General features: G+C 39.6%; 3 protein-coding genes across 5 annotated transcripts in view; 2 read left to right on the top strand and 1 right to left on the bottom strand.

Moving 5' to 3' along the window:
• Positions 1 to 12,925, top strand: part of LOC127636401 (ankyrin repeat and LEM domain-containing protein 2-like) — a 16,333-nt gene extending 3,408 nt beyond the window's left edge. Inside the window, exons 2-13 of the mRNA XM_052116853.1 lie at positions 1 to 17; positions 1,776 to 1,943; positions 2,030 to 2,217; positions 3,425 to 3,613; positions 3,692 to 3,814; positions 4,579 to 4,642; positions 4,728 to 4,909; positions 4,990 to 5,096; positions 5,176 to 5,321; positions 7,313 to 7,796; positions 10,884 to 11,015; positions 11,125 to 12,925. The exon at positions 1 to 17 is cut by the window's left edge and continues 346 nt beyond it. Coding sequence (XP_051972813.1) covers positions 1 to 17; positions 1,776 to 1,943; positions 2,030 to 2,217; positions 3,425 to 3,613; positions 3,692 to 3,814; positions 4,579 to 4,642; positions 4,728 to 4,909; positions 4,990 to 5,096; positions 5,176 to 5,321; positions 7,313 to 7,796; positions 10,884 to 11,015; positions 11,125 to 11,284 — 1,960 coding nt within the window. The 3' untranslated portion in view covers positions 11,285 to 12,925. The remainder of the gene's footprint in view (positions 18 to 1,775; positions 1,944 to 2,029; positions 2,218 to 3,424; positions 3,614 to 3,691; positions 3,815 to 4,578; positions 4,643 to 4,727; positions 4,910 to 4,989; positions 5,097 to 5,175; positions 5,322 to 7,312; positions 7,797 to 10,883; positions 11,016 to 11,124) is intronic.
• Positions 1 to 20,590, bottom strand: part of LOC127636402 (transcription factor RFX3) — a 211,971-nt gene that overhangs the window by 40,900 nt on the left and 150,481 nt on the right. The gene's annotated exons all lie outside the window — the stretch shown is intronic.
• Positions 15,320 to 20,590, top strand: part of zdhhc8a (zinc finger DHHC-type palmitoyltransferase 8a) — a 29,746-nt gene continuing 24,475 nt past the window's right edge. The window contains exon 1 of the mRNA XM_052116862.1: positions 15,320 to 16,521. Within this exon, the coding sequence (XP_051972822.1) occupies positions 16,439 to 16,521 (83 nt within the window). The 5' untranslated portion in view covers positions 15,320 to 16,438. The remainder of the gene's footprint in view (positions 16,522 to 20,590) is intronic.

Genomic DNA, 20,590 nt, shown 5'->3' on the forward strand with positions numbered 1-20,590 from the left:
CCCCTCCTTTAAAGATGGTACGTGTGTCATAGGAATGTTTCATCTGCATTTTCCAGGGTTAATGTGACAAACAATCTGGGAATATCAGGGAATTTTTAAATAGCTATTTTAATTTTTTCTCTTGATCAAGCTCCTAAAAATTCCCTTAATTCCAGATTTGAAAGTTTAGTTACATTGTATCGTTAAAAAACTCTTTAATCAAATTAATTCATCTAATTTTAATCAAATGAAAAAAAAAAGAACAATTACTCTTCAACATTTTGCATTATATTGCATTAAATGAAGAGCATCTGAACTGATCCTCACACAGTTCAAGAGTTTTTAGGTTTTTATAATATTAATATTATTATTGTGGGTGTGCAGCGAAGCTATTACATGTATCTGTTGATCTGACAAAATCATCTGTATTCGGACAGAACCGGATGTGGGCGGGGCTTAAACCGGAAGTGCGTGAAAACTAAAGGAAACGGCCATTTTTAAGCGTTAATCTTAATTTTATAGTTTCCATTAATTAAATATGTCTTGTATATGCCTTTTTAAAACATTAGCCTAATAATAATAATAATTATTATTATTATTATACAATTATTATTCAAAAAAACATTATTTTAGTATTTTATTTTTCTTTCCAGATGAAGCTGAATTTGTATGTTACATTAACTGTGAAATGTCAAGCACACATTTTGCAGTGAATAATAAATACAAATTCAAAAATTAAAATAAATGAAAATAAAATCAATATAGCCTTATTTTATTTAAATAATAATAATAGTAATAATAATGTTACATTTATATAGTGGAGTAATAATCACACTAGGACATATCATGATTTTAATTTGATTAATTGTGCATTTCTAAATTAATTTCATCCCAAATATGTCAAATTCCACGGCACCCCACGTTTTATAGTTAATTCCGTTTTTCTCACCGTATCCCATAATTCCCTTCGTGTTTTCAACAACACTGAAATGATGGCGCCCTATACAGTATAAACAAGCCCGAAACACACAATGGACTCTTATTTTGAAATGATGGCGCCCTATACAGTATAAACAAGCCCGAAACACACAAGGGACTCTTATTTTGAAATGATGGCGCCCTATACAGTATAAACAAGCCCGAAACACACAAGGAACTCTTATTTTGAAATGATGGCGCCCTATACAGTATAAACAAGCCCGAAACACACAATGGACTCTTATTTTGAAATGATGGCGCCCTATACAGTATAACCAAGCCCGAAACACACAAGGGACTCTTATTTTGAAATGATGGCGCCCTATACAGTATAAACAAGCCCGAAACACACAAGGGACTCTTATTTTGAAATGATGGCGCCCTATACAGTATAAACAAGCCCGAAACACACAAGGGACTCTTATTTTGAAATGATGGCGCCCTATACAGTATAAACAAGCCCGAAACACACAAGGGACTCTTATTTTGAAATGATGGCACCTTTGCTTCATTATAATTCTCTAAATGTAATTATTTACCAAATTAAGCCTTTTATAGTCATGGAACACACTTTTATATGGAGGGGTGGTGGCATAGTGGGCTAAAGCACGCAACTGGTAATCAGAAGGTTGCTGGTTCGATCCCCACAGCCACCACCATTGTGTCCTTGAGTAAGGCACTTAACTCCAGAATATCATTCTTTCATTTCAGGGTTTTATTAGAGGCGATTGTGCAAGTGTACATGTGTCCTTATGCAATAATCATGATCTAGTTATGCCATAATAACGCATGTGTCCTGTGTCATGTGACTGTTCCAGGTACAGTGCAGGTGTTTGTTAATAAGACTAAAGCGCTGAAGGCCTTGATGAAGATGAAAGGTGCTCGTTTCAAAGCTTTCGTGAGTAAAGAAGAGGCGGAGAACTTTTCTAAAGGTTTATGTGAAGGCGGATCTTCACCTGAGAAACCAAACGCCGCGTCAGTCACCGGTGAGCATGAGTGTGATGTGTTTCCTGTAGCTCATCTAAACCATTGAGGTGAGAGTTCATCATCTGTTTGTAAATGATCTGTGCAGAATGCTCGGTGAGTTTAGACGACGTGAACGTGGAGAAGGCCAACGAATTCAGAAGTCCTCGCACACAAGACCTGACGGCAAAACTGCGCAAAGCTGTCGAGAAAGGAGACGAGGAGACATTTAAAGAGCTCGTCTGGGGAAATCCAAGATATCTCATCGGATCTGGTGACAATCCAACTGTTGTGCAGGTTCTGCATATTCATTTGTATATACTATGATACACATCATTGCATTTAAAGTCAACATGGATGGGCCCAGTAGTGGGCAAATATAATTGTCAAAATATTAATAACTACAGTCTTGACTAATACAAAAAAGGTATTGTTTGTACTTTATAATGCATGTGACATTATGACCAAAACTGAACAAGTGCTTTGAAACATGCAGATAAATCAGAAGTGTTTCGTTTTGATCATTTATATTAAAAATACATTTACACTGCACATATTATTGTAATCAGTAAAAATATCAAACTGATCAAATATTCATGTGTCATATGTTGTTGGAAAGCTCTTAAAGAGTAAAATACAACCAGACTATTTGTTTTACTCACAGATGAAAATATAGCGTGTAACAGCTAATTATATGTCTTTGATTATTATGTTAGTATTGCTTATATGACGCATTTTGTCTTATAACTACTCAGAAAATAAACAAAATGTATAATAGCACATGCCGTTATTTAGAGTCTGTGATTATCTTTCAATCGAGTCCACACACAAGATAATCAGATGTATAGATCATTAGATAATCCACATGAAGCACAATGTTACATATGACCACCAGGAGATGGCGCCAAATACACGACACAGACTCAATGATGACTCAAATGACACAGAATGAAACTCATTCTGTGAAATCTCATGACTAAAATCATGTGTGCATGCTATGCAAACCTTTAGTCATTGTTGTGTTTGCATGTGTAATTAGTTCTTATGTACAATTATTATCTTTTATTTGTTTGGAGATGTTTTTGGACACTATGATACATTATATTTGTAATGTTGGAACTTTTGATCGCTTTGTCGTATCAACACAAAAATGTTCTCGGATTAGGAACAAAACAACAGCAGTTTTTCGAAACCACCTTATTTACACCCAGAGATATTTAATGTCAAATCAGTAAAAAAGTATATTTTAATCTGTGACACTGATCTAATAATCTAATGCGTTCCCTCACAATTCGTTTTGCATTCCCTCGCTTTAATTTTAGGTTCCCTTGCAATAGTTTGTGTTTCGCAAGTTTTGCTCCAGCTCCACTTATTTCACATCGAGAGTTCTTCCATATTTACTTATTTGGTATTTGTGTATAATTCTCTCATACTTTATGATGTATATCGGCTGAAGCTGTTTGTAAAGTTGTCCATACTGTACTTTATGATGTTGTTTGTCCAGGAGGGATGCAGGTATAATGTCCTGCATGTCGCAGCAAAAGAGAACCAGCCAGGAATCACTCATCTGATCTTAGAGACGCTGGAGAACCCAGAGTTCATGCGTCTGATGTACCCTAAAGATCAGGAGGTCATGCTGTGGCAGCGCATCAGATATGTACTTGATCTGTATCTTAACACGCCTGACAAAGCAGTGAGTATGAATATCTGAATGTCTCATGAGTGATCTCCACACTGTACATCTTCACCATGATGATGATGTTCCTCGCAGAGTAACGAGACGCCGCTGCACTTCGCCTGTAAGTTTGGTTGTCCAGACGTGGTGAATGTTCTGTGTTCACATCCATACGTCGATAAGAACTGCAGGAATAAATACGGCCAGAAACCTGCAAGTGTAAGTAACTGTTGACATCTTAAAATGACCGTTCTAACATTATTTACACACCCTCATGTTGTTCCAAACCCACATGACTGAAGTGGCTTCCACACTGAGGGAAAAGGCCAACGTGGAGCGGCAGTGGGAGAGAGAGAGAGAGAGAAAAAACACGTACTCGCCGGTTCTCCGATGCGCCGTAACTCGTTCCTCGGCCACTCCTCCACACTCTAACAGACGACAGCCGCGCCTCTCCGGGTGGATCGGAGGCAGTCCTCCAGCCCCTGGTGGACGGAACACCCGCCGCGCTCTCAGGGAACAGAGGGGTCTCCGCCGCCCCTGGCAGCGGTTCTCTCGCTCCAGGCGTTCTGCAGTGAGCCCCTCCATGCTCGCGGTTGGCGGTCTCAGACCCTGCCACGTTTAACGGCTGGTAGGCGACTCCTCCGCCCCTGGCAGCGACCCTGACCGCTCCAGGCAATCGGTTAGGAGCCCCTTCTCCTCTCACTGTCGGCGGCCGTTCCTCCGCTTCCAGGCGGACGGGCTCCTCGTCCCCCGGCAGACGGCGACGGCTGCTCTGTTGGGTGTGGACGGTAGCGCCGAGAACTCCACTTTGGCGCATCCCTCCTCCTTACCGGGTTTCGGCACCAGTGTAAAGGGATTTACTGGAAAGGAGGAGGAGGCATATCTAATGATACACAAATTGTGAATAAACAATGATTTTCAAATTTGTTTGTGTTTTTCTGTACGATTTGTAGCGGAACTAACTGCTCATGTTTATTTGTCAGGTGATCTGTGAGCGGAAAAACAAAAGTAAAGAAGTGAAGCAGAAGATCGTGCAATATTTGGAGGGTAATTAGCATCATTGATCGCTTGACTACACTAGTGTATTGAACTAGTATGCAGCATCACGTGTGTATTGTGTGTTTGGTCACAGACAGATTTTATGTGCCGTTATTGAGGGCCGCTGACAACACGCTTCATCCAGTGATCGGCGCCCCCTGGTGTCCTGGATCAATAGAGTCATGTGACCCATTACACACCCCTGTGAATATGGACAGTCCCAAAAACCCAGAAATGACGATCAAGGCGTTTGCTGGCCCTTTAAATTCATCAAAAGTACTTCACGTCTCTTTGTATGTAATATGTCATTAGTCTGAATTGTGCCTTCAGAAATACAAATCAACTTTCTCATTCAGGCGGAGGAGTTTCACCGATTGTGGAAAACGCCTCCACGAGACCGGGCCAAATATTTCCATGACATTTTGAAATCGGATTCTGATCAGGGCGCAGAGAGAGTGGGCAGGTGAGCTGGCTGTAAATGTCTTATTAATGCTAATAATATTCCTCAAATGATCTTTTTCCTTTGACTCTTGTGTTGGCAGAGAGTTGGCTCATGAGATGGGCATCCCTTGGGCAGAATACTGGGACTTTCTGAACTGCTTCATTGACCTGTTCACTGCCGATGGCTTGAACATGTTGGAAGAGTATTTAAACAGAGAAAATGCTGGAACTTCCACTCCATCTACTGGTGAGTCCCATTAAACCAGCTCGTTACAAAAGCAGTGGTGCTTACAAGAATATTCCAGGTTAAATACAAGCACAATCGACAGCAGTTGAAGCATAATGTTGATTACCACAAAAATGTGTTTCGATTTTAATAATTACAATTTGAATTGGTTCATAATAGTCAGTTCCTTTAGCGTTCCCTCACAATTCGTTTTACGTTCCCTCACAATTAGTTTTGCGATCCCTCGCAATTCGTTTTGCGTTCCCTCGCTTTTAGTTTTGCGTTCCCTCGCTTTTAGTTTTGCGTTACCTCACAATTAGTTTTATGCTCCTCGCAATTGCGTTTTATGTTCCTCGCTTTTAGTTTTATGCTCCTCTGAATTGCTTTTATGTTCCCTCACAATTCATTTTGCATTCCCTCGCAATTCGTTTTGTGTTCCCTCGCAATAAATTTAGGGTTCCCTCGCAATTAGTTTCGTATGCACTAGCAATAGTTTCGTGTTCCCTCCCAATTAGTTTTTTGCGTTCCCTCACTTTTAGTTTTGCGTTCCTTCACAATTCATTTTGTTTAACCCTCGCACTGAATTTTGGGTTCCCTTGCAATAGATTGCGTTCCCTCCCAATATGTTTTTTGCGTTCCCTCTCAATTTGTTTTGTGTTCCTCGCATTTTATGCCTGCTTTTAGTTTTGTGTTCCTGCTTAGCTTCAATTCATTTTGCGTTCCCTCACTTTTAGTTTTGTGTTCCCTCGCAATTCATTTTGTGTAACCCTCGCACTTAATTTTGGGTTCCCTTGCAATAGATTGCGTTCCCTCCCAATATGTTTTTTGCGTTCCCTCGCAATTTGTTTTGTGTTCCCTCGCTTTTAGTTTTGCGTTCCCTCGCAATTCATTTTGCGTTCCCTCGCTTTTAGTTTTATGCTCTCTAATTGCTTTGTGTTCCTGCTTAGTTTTGTGCTCTCAATTCATTTTGTGCTCGCTTTAGTTTTATGTTCCTCAATTGCTTTGTGTTCCTGCTTAGTTTTATGCTCTCAATTCATTTTATGTTCCTCAGCTTTTAGTTTTATGCTCCTCGCAATTCGTTTTGTGTTCCTCTTTAGTTTTACGTTCCTCAATTCATTTATGGTTCCTCTTAGTTTTATGCTCTCAATTGCTTTAGCCTGCTTTAGTTTTAGCCTCAATTAGTTTTGTGTTCCTCAATAAATTTAGGTTCCTCAATTAGTTTCGATGCACTAGCAATAGTTTGTGTTCCTCCCAATATGTTTTTTGCGTTCCCTCGCAATTTGTTTTGTGTTCCCTCGCTTTTAGTTTTGTGTTCCCTTGCAATTCGTTTTGTGTTCCTTTGCAATAATTTGCGTTCTCTTGCTTTAATTTTAGGTTCCCTTGCAATAGTTTGTGTTTCACAAGTTTTGCTCCAGCTCCACTTATTTCACATCGAGAGTGCTTCCATATTTACTTATTTGGTATTTGTGTATAATTCTCTCATGATGTGCATCAGCTGAAGCGGTTTGTAAAGTTTGGAGTGTATCTGTGATCGGTGTAATTCTTCAGTCGTGAACTGCAGCGCTGCTCTCACACGTCATCATTACAGTTTATTATGATCTCATGTTACCATTTGACCACGAAAATTTAGGTCGACAGTTCTTTTATTGTTGATGTTGATAAGGTTATGGTTTCACTACAAATATCATGGTTAAAATATGGTTTCTGTAGTAAAACCATGGTAGATTTATTTCGAGGGAACTCAAAACTATTTCAGAAAAACATTTCCGCCCTGTCCTCTAAGGGGCTTTGTGCTAAAGAAACTAGTGCTCACTAGCTGAACTGCTGCTTTTCTTAAAGAGACAGTACCATTTTAGCACTTGTTCTACATGTGGCAATATAAATAGGACAAACTGTGCATGTAAATCTGCCATTTGGATAAGAAAAACATGTTTACTTATTGTTCAAATGGTTGTTTGGCTTCGGAGGTGTTTGCAGCAGCTTGTTGACCGATATCTTCTCCTCTCTTAAAGGTGGACCTGATCGAACATCCGGTTCCATCTGTAGATCATTTCACAAAGAGCATCTAAACGGTTCCTTCAAGATGACACACGAGAACTCGACTGAAGAGGATGATCATGGTGGCATCGGACGGTTCCCGGTCTGTGATCTGATGCAGGAGTTCGAGAAGGTTTCATTCTCCAGTGAACACACGGATAACACGTGTGACTCTGGTGTGGGCAGCTCGGATGATGAATGGAGAAGACGCCGGATTGAAGATGATGAATGCAGCTGTGGTTCAGAGGAGTATTTCACAGCGGATGAAGAGTGTGGTGACCTGCAGGATTGTAATAGCAGTAATAAAGGTGTCCTCGCTCACTCCACACCCTGGAGCAGAGGACACGTCTCACTGGACCACTCGGGTTCCTCCAACTCTTCATTTCAATCGACACACAGCACACCTGACCACATCGTTGACCCCGTTGACCACGATAGACGTGAGGTTTTTATTGCGGGGTAAGCCAGCTTTTCATGTTTAAAAGACAGTGTAAGTTACTAATTACTTGTATTCAATTGTAATCAGATTACTTTACTGATCACGTCATCAAAAGTAATTACAGTACTGATTACTTTAGTACATTACTAAGTTACTTTGTAAAACACTTCTCACAGAAAAGTTTGTTTATTTGCTCAACAAATTCTAAATAATGTCAAGTCGTGCACTCGACACGTAATGGACGTTACCCTCCTGTGGTATTCGGTTATTTAGGAAAGAAATACATTTTCATCATTTAATAAAAATGGTTTCCTTTATCTGAGCTGGACAAGACTTGGGGACTTTTCCTCCATTTGCCATCTGAACATGTAAAAAAAAATTGGGCTTGATTCAATGTCTTAATTGGTCGTAAAATAAATGCGGTCAAAATTGACCGACCACTGAAAATGAATGGGGAAGACAAAAAAAATTTGCTTTTTTTTTTATCTGTCAAATACAATCAATTAAATCATATTCACATATGATCACGTCAACACCAGTTAAGGTAAAAAACTGCGACGTAAAGCGGATTCTGATGTCTGTGGAGATTTTTCCGTGTCATCGCGATATTTTAAGAACAGCTGATTTGTTTTGTAGCTCAACATTCTGTAAATAATTATCAGCTTACTTTAAGGACATTTTAGGCCTGCTATGTGTCAAAATAATGTGTTTTCTGGATACTGATGCGTCCGGTTGATGAATGAACTATCTGACATGGCACAAATTATGATATAACAGTTTTGTATTTATTTGAATACTAATTTGAGACTTTTTATACCAAAATGTACATACTTTTGTGAATTATCAAATATTTTGCTCTGACAATTTTAGATTGTGTAAAGTTTGAGATGGCGCTGTTAAAGGGACAGTTCACCCAAAAATGTAAATTCTGTCATCATTTACTCACCCTCATGTTGTTCCAACAGAGTTTCTTCTGTTGAACACAAAAGAAGTATGTTGGTAACCAGACAATTGACTGTCACCATTGATTTCCATCGTATTTTTTATCCTACTATGGCAGTCAATGGCCGGTCGACTGTCACCATTGATTTCCATAGTATTTTTCCCTACTATGGCAGTCAATGGCCAGTTGACGGTAATAATTGATTTCCATAGTATTTTTTCCCTACTATGGTAGTCAATGGCCGGTCAACTGTCACCATTGATTTCCATAGTATTTTTCCCTACTATGGCAGTCAATGGCCAGTTGACGGTAATAATTGATTTCCATAGTATTTTTTCCCTACTATGGCAGTCAATGGCCAGTTGATTGTAACCATTGATTTCCATAGTATTTTTCCCTACTATGGCAGTCAATGGCCAGTTGATTGTAACCATTGATTTCCATAGTATTTTTCCCTACTATGGCAGTCAATGGCCGGTCGACTGTCACCATTGATTTCCATAGTATTTTTCCCTACTATGGCAGTCAATGGCCAGTTGACGGTAATAATTGATTTCCATAGTATTTTTTCCCTACTATGGCAGTCAATAGCATGAGTGTGAGTAAATGATGACAAAATGTTCATATGTGGCCCGGTGAACTATCCCTTAAACTTGTTTTTTTTTTTTACTCCAAATTTACTCCAAATGTTACACAGTAGCCCAGTAAGAGAATGACCTTTTCTACCTAAATTATATATATTATTTTATATATTAATGACATTTTCTACTGATATTTCATTTAACTAATAAAGTTATACAAATCATTTCTCTGAATTGACTTGGTAATTGTTGCTCTTGTGGGACCCTGTTTATTTAAATGTGTTTATGCTTTTTGGACATGCGCATCATAATAAATATGGCTGTTTTACAAAACCTAAAGAATTCTAACATAAATGTGTCATATATCACTGAAAATGGGAGAATCTCAGCTTTAATTTGGTATATGGCACATAGTCAGGATAATTATGCTTCAAATGTGTTGCACTTTTAAAAATAAGCTTGTTTTTACATTTAATTTCTCAAAAGCTTGATTTTCTGAGCCGAAATTCAGCAAATGTTTGACATAGCCTTACTCCGTCAATTTTTAAAGATATCAAGGTTATATTTATATCTATTTCATAGAATGATGTTTACATTATATAGCATGATTTTATGCAGAAAACAGTGAATCACAAAAAAATTACTTTAGCTGGGTTTTCACAGACAGGGTCACATATGTCTTTGAGAATTATGTTGGTGTTGTTTATATGCCGTGTTTTCGCTTATAACTTTAACGGAAGAGGAAGATACTTAGAGTCTGTGATTATCTTTCAATCGAGTCCACACACAAGATAATCAGATGTAGAGATCATTAGATAATCCACATGAAGCACAATGTTACATATGACCACCAGGAGATGGCGCCATTCTGTGTCTTCTCTTTGTAACACCATGGTCAGGTTTGATTGCAACATAATGACATTAACTGCAAAAACTGACACTTCAAATCTATTTTAAACCGCTAAACTTTGACAAATAATACTTTGATAATGTCTTAATGCATATTTTGTGATAAAATGTCAAATTAGGCTACACAGTATGTGTCTACAGTCATCTACTCACTGTTACTGGCATCACATGATGTTCAAGTCGTGTTATTTATAATGTTTGTAATCTGCCTCCGGTTTATGTCACGTTGTCATCTTAATGTTTCAACTTATAGAAGTGTATGTTCTGAATTAAAATAAATAAATAAATAAAATAAAATTGCCTTTTTGTGAAAAATGAATGGTTGAAATGTTTAAATGTACATGTAAATAAGATAAAAATCGCATAAAATCCCAAAAGAAATGCATAATTTTATTGTTCTTCAGGGAAGATAAACAGTATCATAATAATAAAGAAAGAAGTGTCGCACATCTGACACTTCCGGTCAAAAATGGCCGCGAATACCAAAGGGAGGTGCCATCTCTCAATCCCTCAATCCCATAGGAGGGTTAACAGTGATTTAATTGAAAGTCAGTAACTGTAATCTGATTACTAGTATTTCAAATGTAATGTCGCAGTACTTTGTCAGGTTTCTTCAATAAATGTGTCTATATATTAACTGCCTTTTCATTTTGGGGGGCTTTTATTTTGCCTAGTAATTCACCAACAAAACTGGACAGTGACGTGCTTCTAGCGGTGAATAATGCAGAGATCGACCCAAACTCATATCCCAGTGTCGTCAAATGGAAAAGCAAGATTTTGTCCTATCCTTCATCGCAAAGACAAAGGTAGTGAAGTAAAATATGATCCCGTATAAGTTATGACTTACAAGTAAATCAATTGCACGTTTGCTTTTGGTATTATGATGCAATGAAATGTAACGTTTGCCATTTTCAGCTGGCGGAAGACTTCATTGACGATCAGAGACACTGAGAGCCGGAGCTCGCCGTCCTTTACACCCGACTGGTTAAATGAACCCAAATTCAGAAGTCCGGGTCACTTTAACTCGGAGCAGTTTGTGTTCAGCTCTCCACGCAGGTCATACAGACCCGTGTAACAACAGACACTCAGAAGGGATTTAGCACTTGAGTTGGAGTCGGTTTATTGCATTTATTTCATGCTATTTGTATTTTTGCACAGCAGCTGTATTGCTTTTATTAACGACATTAATAACTTTAAAGGTAGTAATTATTCAGTTACTTTCTAAAACACTTTCCCGCTCAAATTCATGTTCATTGTTACACGCAAGTCATACACTGATCACATGTATTCTACATAAATAATATTTTACAAAGCATGACCCTAAAATGTACTTAAAAGTAATCAGTCAGAAAATGTAATCTGATCACACTAATTTAAATGTAATCCGTTACACTACTTTTGTACTTAAAAGTACTTGTATTACAGTACTTAAAAGTAATCAGTACTTTTAATGTACTTAAAAGTAATCAGTCAGAAACTGTATTCTGATCACACTAATTTAAATGTAATCTGTTACACCACTTTTGTACTTAAAAGTACTTGTATTACAGTACTTTGTTACTTTGTAATTGGATTACACCCAACACTGATCGTAATACTGTGACCTTTAATTGAAGATCTGTGTTATGAAATGACATCACACACAGGAGGTGACATGAGCCATTTAAAGTATATTTTTAAGTTTAATTGAAGTGCATAACTCATTTCATTTATGCTTTCCTTAATGTTGTGATGTTAGTTATAAGTTGGTAAGCATAACAAGTCCACCCTGTTATGGAAAACCCTGTTAAGTCCACCCTGTTATGCTGGGATATGTAATGATGCTTTATTTTAAATATATTTCATTTTTCAAAAGCCGAAATGACACCAAATGATGCAGATGAGAAGGCCGAGATCCATAAGGGAAGTGAGCTCCAAAACACCAGCAAATAGTCTCTATCTAACCGTGTGTGGAAGTGTCGCCCGCTTTTGGAGTTGGCCTAACCCACCTCTGGAGTAACCCCGCCCCTTACGGAGTTACCCACCCTCTTTTGGAGGTGACCAGCCCACTTCTGGAGTAACCCGCCCCTTACGGAGTTACCCAGCCTCTTTTGGAGGTGACCCAACCCACTTCTGGAGTAACCACGCCCCTTACGGAGTTAGCCATCCTCTTTTGGAGTTGACCCAACCCACTTCTGGAGTTACCCCGCCCCTTACGGAGTTACCTCCCTCTTTTGGAGGTGACCCAACCCACTTCTGGAGTAACCCCGCCCCTTAAAGAGTTACCCGCCCTCTCTTGGAGGTGACCCAACCCACTTCTGGAGTAACCCCGCCCCTTTTTGGAGTTCACAACCCCATTTGGAGATCTTTGGGCTACTTGGGTCTTTTAGAGCTCTATTATGGTGTTAGATTAACCTCCTGAGACCCTGCGTGCACATGCGTGCACATTACGTTTTGGCTTCTCTATAGGGTACGCATAATTTAATTTAATTTAAACTGACTGATCTCAGTTTAGGAGACTCTGTGCTGTCAGTAAAGGGTTAAACGTTCGACTGACGGAGTCATGTGACAAAACAAGTCTCTAGTTTCATCCGATATAATATTTAAAAAATGTTATCGATTTATCATGAAACGGCACGCTGTTAAACACAATGACCACGTATGTGGACTATAGGCTTAAAAATATCTTATATGTACTGTACATTATCACATTGAGAATAAATGTATGTAGTCAAACGCTGAATAATGTGTCTTTCAGAGGCTTTATATGGAGTTATGATGAAAATAAGATGCATTTCAAACTTCTGAGATCAGTGCAGACAGACAGCACACTAGAGGTTAAGTCATGCACTAAATAGGGAGCAAGGGAGCATCCTATAGCTCTCCTATAACTGTTCTGAGACCAGTGCAGACAGACAGCACACTAGAGGTTAAGTCATGCACTAAATAGGGAGCAAGGGAGCATCCTATAGCTCTCCTATAACTGTTCTGAGACCAGTGCAGACAGACAGCACACTGGAGGTTAAGTCATGCACTAAATAGGGAGCAAGGGAGCATCCTATAGCTCTCCTATAACTGTTCTGAGACCAGTGCAGACAGACAGCACACTAGAGGTTAAGTCATGCACTAAATAGGGAGCAAGGGAGCATCCTATATCTCTCCTATAACTGTTCTGAGACCAGTGCAGACAGACAGCACACTGGAGGTTAAGTCATGCACTAAATAGGGAGCAAGGGAGCATCCTATAGCTGTCCTATAACTGTTCTGAGATCAGTGCAGACAGACAGCACACTGGAGGTTAAGTCATGCACTAAATAGGGAGCAAGGGAGCATCCTATAGCTCTCCTATAACTGTTCTGAGACCAGTGTAGACAGACAGCACACTGGAGGTTAAGTCATGCACTAAATAGGGAGCAAGGGAGCATCCTATAGCTCTCTATAACTGTTCTGAGATCAGTGCAGACAGACAGCACACTGGAGGTTAAGTCATGCACTAAATAGGGAGCAAGGGAGCATCCTATATCTCTCTATGCAGTTAAGTGCGTTCACTCCTAAAATCTGATCAAAAGTTCAGTTTCAGGCTGCAGATGATGTTTGGATCACTCAACATGTTTGACACACATGGGACGATGATCATCAGTACATAGATTCAACATTTATTGTATTTAAACATGGTTCTATGAGGTGAATTCACACATATGTGATCATAATGGACTCTTGGATTACATGTTTACAGTTGTTTAAAGCTGCACTATGTAACTTTGTGCTCTCTAGTGACATCTGTGGTGGAAACATAAAATTGCGGGCAGTTTGCTGAAGAACACTTTACGCCAGTCGTGTTTCGGCACTGCTCTTCTGCCGGATGAATCTCACGATTTAAGCGTACCTCATGTTGATATAAAGCTATACGATTTTAAACAGTAATATTACTTGCTTTGATGATTATAAAAACACTCTTATTTACATATTTTGAATGAATGAATTTGTAAGGTTAAATGGATTTATAATAACAAATTACAGGCGAATTTAAAGCTAGTGTCAAATTTGACTGATTTTAAAAGTGAGTTCATCCATCACATGCTGTCATCATGCACACACCCTCGTGTTGTTCTGAACCGTTCACATTTTTATTCTGCGTAACAAAAGAGGAGATAAAGCAGAACACGAGGGTCATTCTCAGTCACCATATTCTTTCATTGCATCTTTTCTCTTTAAGCGAGTGGTTGGCTTAAAATGTTCTCATCATTTACTCGCCCTCATGCCATCATGTGTGTGACATTCTTTCTTCTGCCGAACACATTTGTAGAAAAATAGTCAAATATCTCAGCTCAGTAGGTCCATATAATGCAAGTGAATGGTGACCAGAAATTGTCGTCCCCTTTTGGAGTTGGCCCAACCCCCTTCTGGAGTTACCCCGCCCTCTTTTGGAGTTCGCGCCCCCATTTGGAGATCTTTGGGCTACTTGGGTCTTTTAGAGCTCTATTATGGTGTTAGATTAACCTCCTGAGACCCTGCGTGCACATTACGTTTTGGCTTCTCTATAGGGTACGCATAATTTAATTGAATTTAAACTGACTGATCTCAGTTTAGGAGACTCTGTGCTGTCAGTAAAGGGTTAAACATTCGACTGACGGAGTCATGTGACAAAACAACATGGCGCTGACCACAGCCGAGAAACTCCAACAAAACTGCATCTGGTAAGAAACCTCATTAAGTGTTTACATATTAACCTGTTTTTGGAGCTTCAAAGTTCTGGTCACCATTCACTTGCATTATAAGTACTAACAGAGCTGAAATATTCTTCTAAAAATCTTCATTTGTGTTCTGCAGAAGAAAGAAAGTCACACACATCTGTGATGACATGAGGGTGAGTAAATGATAAAGGAATTTTCATTTTCAGGTGAACTGTCCCTTTAAGTTAAGCAAACCGTTAGTGTCAATATGCTTACAATTATATCTAAAGGTTTTCTTAAAGGGACAGTACACCCAAATATCATTTACTCACCCTCATCCCAGATGTGTGTAAAGATTTTTAGAAGAATATTTCAGCTCTGTTGGTACTTATAATGCAAGTGAATGGTGACCAGAACTTTGAAGCTCCAAAAAGCACATAAAGGCAGCATAAAAGCAATCCAGTTAGTTTTGGGTGAGAACAGACCAAAATGTAACTCCTCTTTCATTATAAATCACATCAGCAGTCTCCTTGGCGATCAAGATTTCAAGTTCAGTTACACTTCCTAGCGCTGTCTAGCACTCTGCACGTGTCAAGCACAAGGAAGTGTAATTAAGCTACAAATCATTATCATAGAGACTGCATTGGCAAGATATACACTGAAAAGGAGTTACATTCTGGTCTGTTATCACCCAAAACCAAGTGGATCACTTCAGATGACATGGATTAAATGACTGGATTACTTTTATGCTGCCTTTATGTGCTTTTTAGAGCTTCAAAGTTCTGGTCAGCATTCACTTGCATTGTATGGACCTACAGAGCTGAAATATTCTTCTAAATTTCTTCATTTCTGTTCTTCAGAAGAAAGAAAGTCACACATCTGGGATGACATGAGGCCCAGTTTTTGGGTGTACTGTCCCTTTAAGAAAACCTTTAGATATTATTGTAAGCATATTGACACTAAGCTTTTGCTTAACTTAAAGGTGTGTGCACACCCAAAAATGTAAATGAGTAAATTGGCAAAATGTCAGTGAAAATGTCCCTCAAATATTGAAGTCATGTGACTTTATATTAAAACTCTGGCATCTTAATTTAAAGCAACATGGCAGCATTGTAAGAAACTCGCTGACACTCACTTTAGCATGTAAAATGACGTAATGTCCCGGCGGGTGGTGGGGAATCGGGTAATTTATGGATTGTTTTGAATGCTGATTGTTTGTGTACTCAATCAATAATGACAATGTGTTCATCGACACAGTGCTGCTTTAACCAGAAGATAAACTTTTAGTGTGTCATGTTCCATTGCCCCGCCCTCTATCAAACCACGCCTCCAAAGTCCCGCCCATTGTATTTGATTGACGCGCTGGAGGATTAGACACACTGTGGATTTACACACACACACACACGTATATTTAGTTATTTGATTTGAGGTGGCAATGAAGGACTGTGTTGTGTGTCTGATGGAGTCAGCATGATTGATGGATGGATTGATTGATGGATGGATTGATTGATGGATGGATTGATTGATTGATGGATTGATTGATTGATGGATTGATTGATGGCTGATGAGGCTCCAGGATGTGCGGGAGCAGCACTTTTATCCCGGTGTCCACTGCTGCTGCTCTGCTGGTCACTGCATCCACTCTCTTCTTCGTCTTCACGTGAGTCACTATTAATTATTCATCATTAATTATGATTGATTTACCTCAGCACTTTATTTAAAGAGATCTTTATAAGAATAATCAGATTATTGTCACCACAGGAAAAACATGTTTGCAGACATTACTGTTAGTTTTCATTGTTTCTATGGAAAGAAAGATATTTGCTCTCTCTCTCTCTCTCTCTCTCTCTGTGTCTCTCTCTCTTTCTCTCTCTCTCTCTTTCTCTCTCAATTCAATTCAAATGAGTTTTATTGTACATTGTATTGCCAAAGCATTAATATGAGCATGAAAAATAAAAAATGAACAAAGTAAAACAAAGTCTGTATTGAACAAGTTTGGAAAATAAAATAAACAGTTTATATACTTTCAGTGGTGAGTGTGTGTGTGTGTGTGTGTGTGTACAAGAGTGTTTGTGAGTGTGTGTGTGTGTGTGTGTGTGTGTGTGTGTGTGTACAAGAGTGTGTGTGTGTGTGTGTGTGAGTGTGTGTGTGTACAAGAGTGTGTGTGTGTACAAGAGTGTGTGTGTGTGTGTGCAAGAGTGTGTGTACAAGAGTGTGTGTGTGTGTGTGTGTGTGTACTAGAGTGTGTGAGTGTGAGAGTGTGTGTGTGTACAAGAGTGAGTGTGTGTGTAAGTGTGTGTGTGTGTGCAAGAGTGAGTGTGTGTACAAGAGTGAGTGTGTGTGTGGTGTGTGTGTGTGTGTGTGTGTGTGTGTACAAGAGTGAGTGTGTGTGTGTGTGTGTGTGTGTGTGTGTGTGTGTGTGTACAAGAGTGAGTGTGTGTGTGCAAGAGTGAGTGTGTGTGTGTGTGTGTGTGTGTGTGTGTGTACAAGAGTGAGTGTGTGTGTGTGTGTGTGTGTGTGTGTGTGTGTGTGTGTGTGTGAGTGTGTGTGTGCAAGAGTGAGTGTGTGTGTGTGTGTGTGTGTGTGTGTACAAGAGTGAGTGTGTGTGTGTGTGTGTGTGTGTGTGTGTGTGTGTGTGAGTGTGTGTGTGCAAGAGTGAGTGTGTGTGTGTGTGTGTGTGTGTGTGTGTGTGTGTGTGTGTGTGTGTGTGTGTGTGTGTGTACAAGAGTGAGTGTGTGTGTGTGTGTGTGTGTGTGTGTGTGTGTGTGTGTGAGTGTGTGTGTACAAGAGTGAGTGTGTGTGTGTGTGTGTGTGTGTGTGTGTGTGTGTGTGTGTGTGTGTGTGTGTGTGTGTGTGTGTGTACAAGAGTGAGTGTGTGTGTGTGTGTGTGTGTGTGTGTACAAGAGTGAGTGTGTGTGTGTGTGTGTGTGTGTGTGTGTGTGTGTGAGTGTGTGTGTGTGTGTGTGTGTGTGAGTGTGAGAGTGTGTACAAGAGTGAGTGTGTGTGCGTGTGTGTGAGTGCGTGTGTGTGCGCGTGTGTGAGTGTGGGTGTGTGTGTGTGTGTGTGTGTGTGTGTGTGTGTGTGTGTGTGTGTGTGTGTGTGTGTGTGTGTGTGTGTGTGTGTGTGTGTGAATGGGCGCATGACAGTTTGGTCGACTCTTCCCTCTTTTTGTGGCAGGAATTGGTGTACTCTCTCTCTCTCTCTCATGTTGTATTGTCCTGTAATGAGGTTTAAAGCACAAAACTAGAACAAACTCTTTTTTTTGTTCTATCACAGATGTATTAATTTATATGTGATGTGAGAACATGAGTGTGTATGAACTGATCTGAACTCTATCGAGATGTTAATCCAGTGAAGTAGGGCAGTGAGCCGCCACTCAACCCGATTATACTGCACATCTCAAACCAATAAAATAACATCCAGGATCGTGTCTGTATTTGTCTGATTTTACATCATGTTGAGAACGATCACGCTTTTCTATAGTTTATTCGTTCACATGAACTGAACTGATTGTGTAATTGTGTGTTTAATGTGATGTGGATGTCGTTGACCTCCGCCGCAGCTTCACTCGTGTTTCATGTGATCGCCGCAGCAGATGGATGTTCAGGATTAGGATTATCCCCCACTGATGTTTGATTGTCCGTCCAGTAATAACGGGGTGTTCATCAAGCGTGTGACCCCCACTGAAACACATCTGTCACCGCGCACACGCCACAGTTTCATCAGACACTTGCAGTGGAGGTTATTGAGGGTTAATTAAAGCACTTACATGCTTCCGTTAAATCTGTGAAGGGTTTTAAAACGACCTTCTTACAGTCGATTTGGGCTTTACGACTTTACATCGTCATGGCAACCAAGTTGTAAAATTAGCTCTAACTTCACACAGATGTGGTCAGTGAGTTTATCACAGTAAAATCATGCTAACACACATATTGTTTATATGTATTAGTATTTTTTTATTATAATTTTTTTTTCTCCCCAATCTGGAACGCCGAATTCCGAATGTGCTCCGAGTCCTCGTGGTGGTGTAGTGACTTGCCTCAATCCGGGTGGCGGAGGACGAATCTCAGTTGCCTCCGCGTCTGAGACCGTCAATCCGCGCATCTTATCACGTGACCTGTTAGGCGTGTTACCATGGAGATGTAGCGCGTGTGGAGCCATCACGCTATTCTCCGCGGCATCCACACACAACTCACCACACGCCCCACCGAGAGCGAGAACCACATTATAGTGACCACAAGGAGGTTACCCCATGTGACTCTACCCTCCCTAGCAACCAGGCCAATTTGGTTACCCCATGTGACTCTACCCTCCCTAGCAACCGGGACAATTTGGTTACCCCATGTGACTCTACCCTCCCTAGCAACCGGGACAATTTGGTTACCCCATGTGACTCTACCCTCCCTAGCAACCAGCCCAATTTGGTTACCCCATGTGACTCTACCCTCCCTAGCAACCGGGACAATTTGGTTACCCCATGTGACTCTACCCTCCCTAGCAACCGGGACAATTTGGTTACCCCATGTGACTCTACCCTCCGTAGAAACCAGGCCAATTTGGTTACGCCATGTGACTCTACCCTCCCTAGCAACCAGGCCAATTTGGTTACCCCATGTGACTCTACCCTCCCTAGCAACCAGGCCAATTTGGTTGCTAAGGAGACCTGACTGGAGTCATTCAAACTCACGACTCCAGGTGCAATAGTCAGCGTCAATACTCGCTGAGATACCCAGACCCCCTGTAATCACGGAGTATTTAAAAAAATATATATATATTTTAAAGAAAAGTAGGGATGAATCAAAATCCATTTTTGTGGTAATCAACATTATGCCAGAATCTTTAGACCATAAAAATGGTTCTTCTATGGCATTGCTGCAAGAACCAAGAGTAATCATTACATTAATGAAAGATTATAAGAGAAGTGACTTCACCAGTTCGTGGAATCAGTTGTGATTTTGCTATTTGATCATGTTAATTCATTTCTTTGAGTTTTTCCCTGTATGTAAATATATTGTAATGTATAATGTAAATATTTGTCCCAGATGTTCTATTTTTCAGCATGCAATGGTGTGTCAATTATGATACACTCTGACACTTTTTATATATATATATCTCTGGGTGTAAATAATGTGGCTTATTTCATTCCCGATCATGTCGACTGTATCTGACAAATATTTAGTGTTTATACGACAAAGCAATCAAAAGTTCCAACATTACAAATATAATGTATCATAGTGTCCAAAAACATCTCCAAACAAATAAAAGATAATAATTGTACATAAGAACTAATTACACATGCAAACACAACAATGACTAAAGGTTTGCATAGCATGCAGACATGATTTTAGTCATGAGATTTCACAGAATGAGTTTCATTCTGTGTCATTTGAGTCATCATTGAGTCTGTGTCGTGTATTTGGCGCCATCTCCTGGTGGTCATATGTAACATTGTGCTTCATGTGGATTATCTAATGATCTATACATCTGATTATCTTGTGTGTGGACTCGTTTGAAAGATAATCGCCTCCTCTAAATAACGATATGTGATGTTTTCTATTCTGTTTATATTTCGTAAAGTTATAAATGAAAACGTGGCATATAAGCAACATCAACATAATAGTCAAAGACATATATTTAGCTGTTACTCGCTATATTTTTATCTGTGAATAAAACAAATAGTTTGGTTGTATTTCACTCGTTAAGATCTTTCAAACGACATATGACACATG

This window comes from Xyrauchen texanus, chromosome 44 (genome assembly GCF_025860055.1).
Source record: "Xyrauchen texanus isolate HMW12.3.18 chromosome 44, RBS_HiC_50CHRs, whole genome shotgun sequence".
NCBI lineage: Eukaryota > Metazoa > Chordata > Actinopteri > Cypriniformes > Catostomidae > Xyrauchen > Xyrauchen texanus.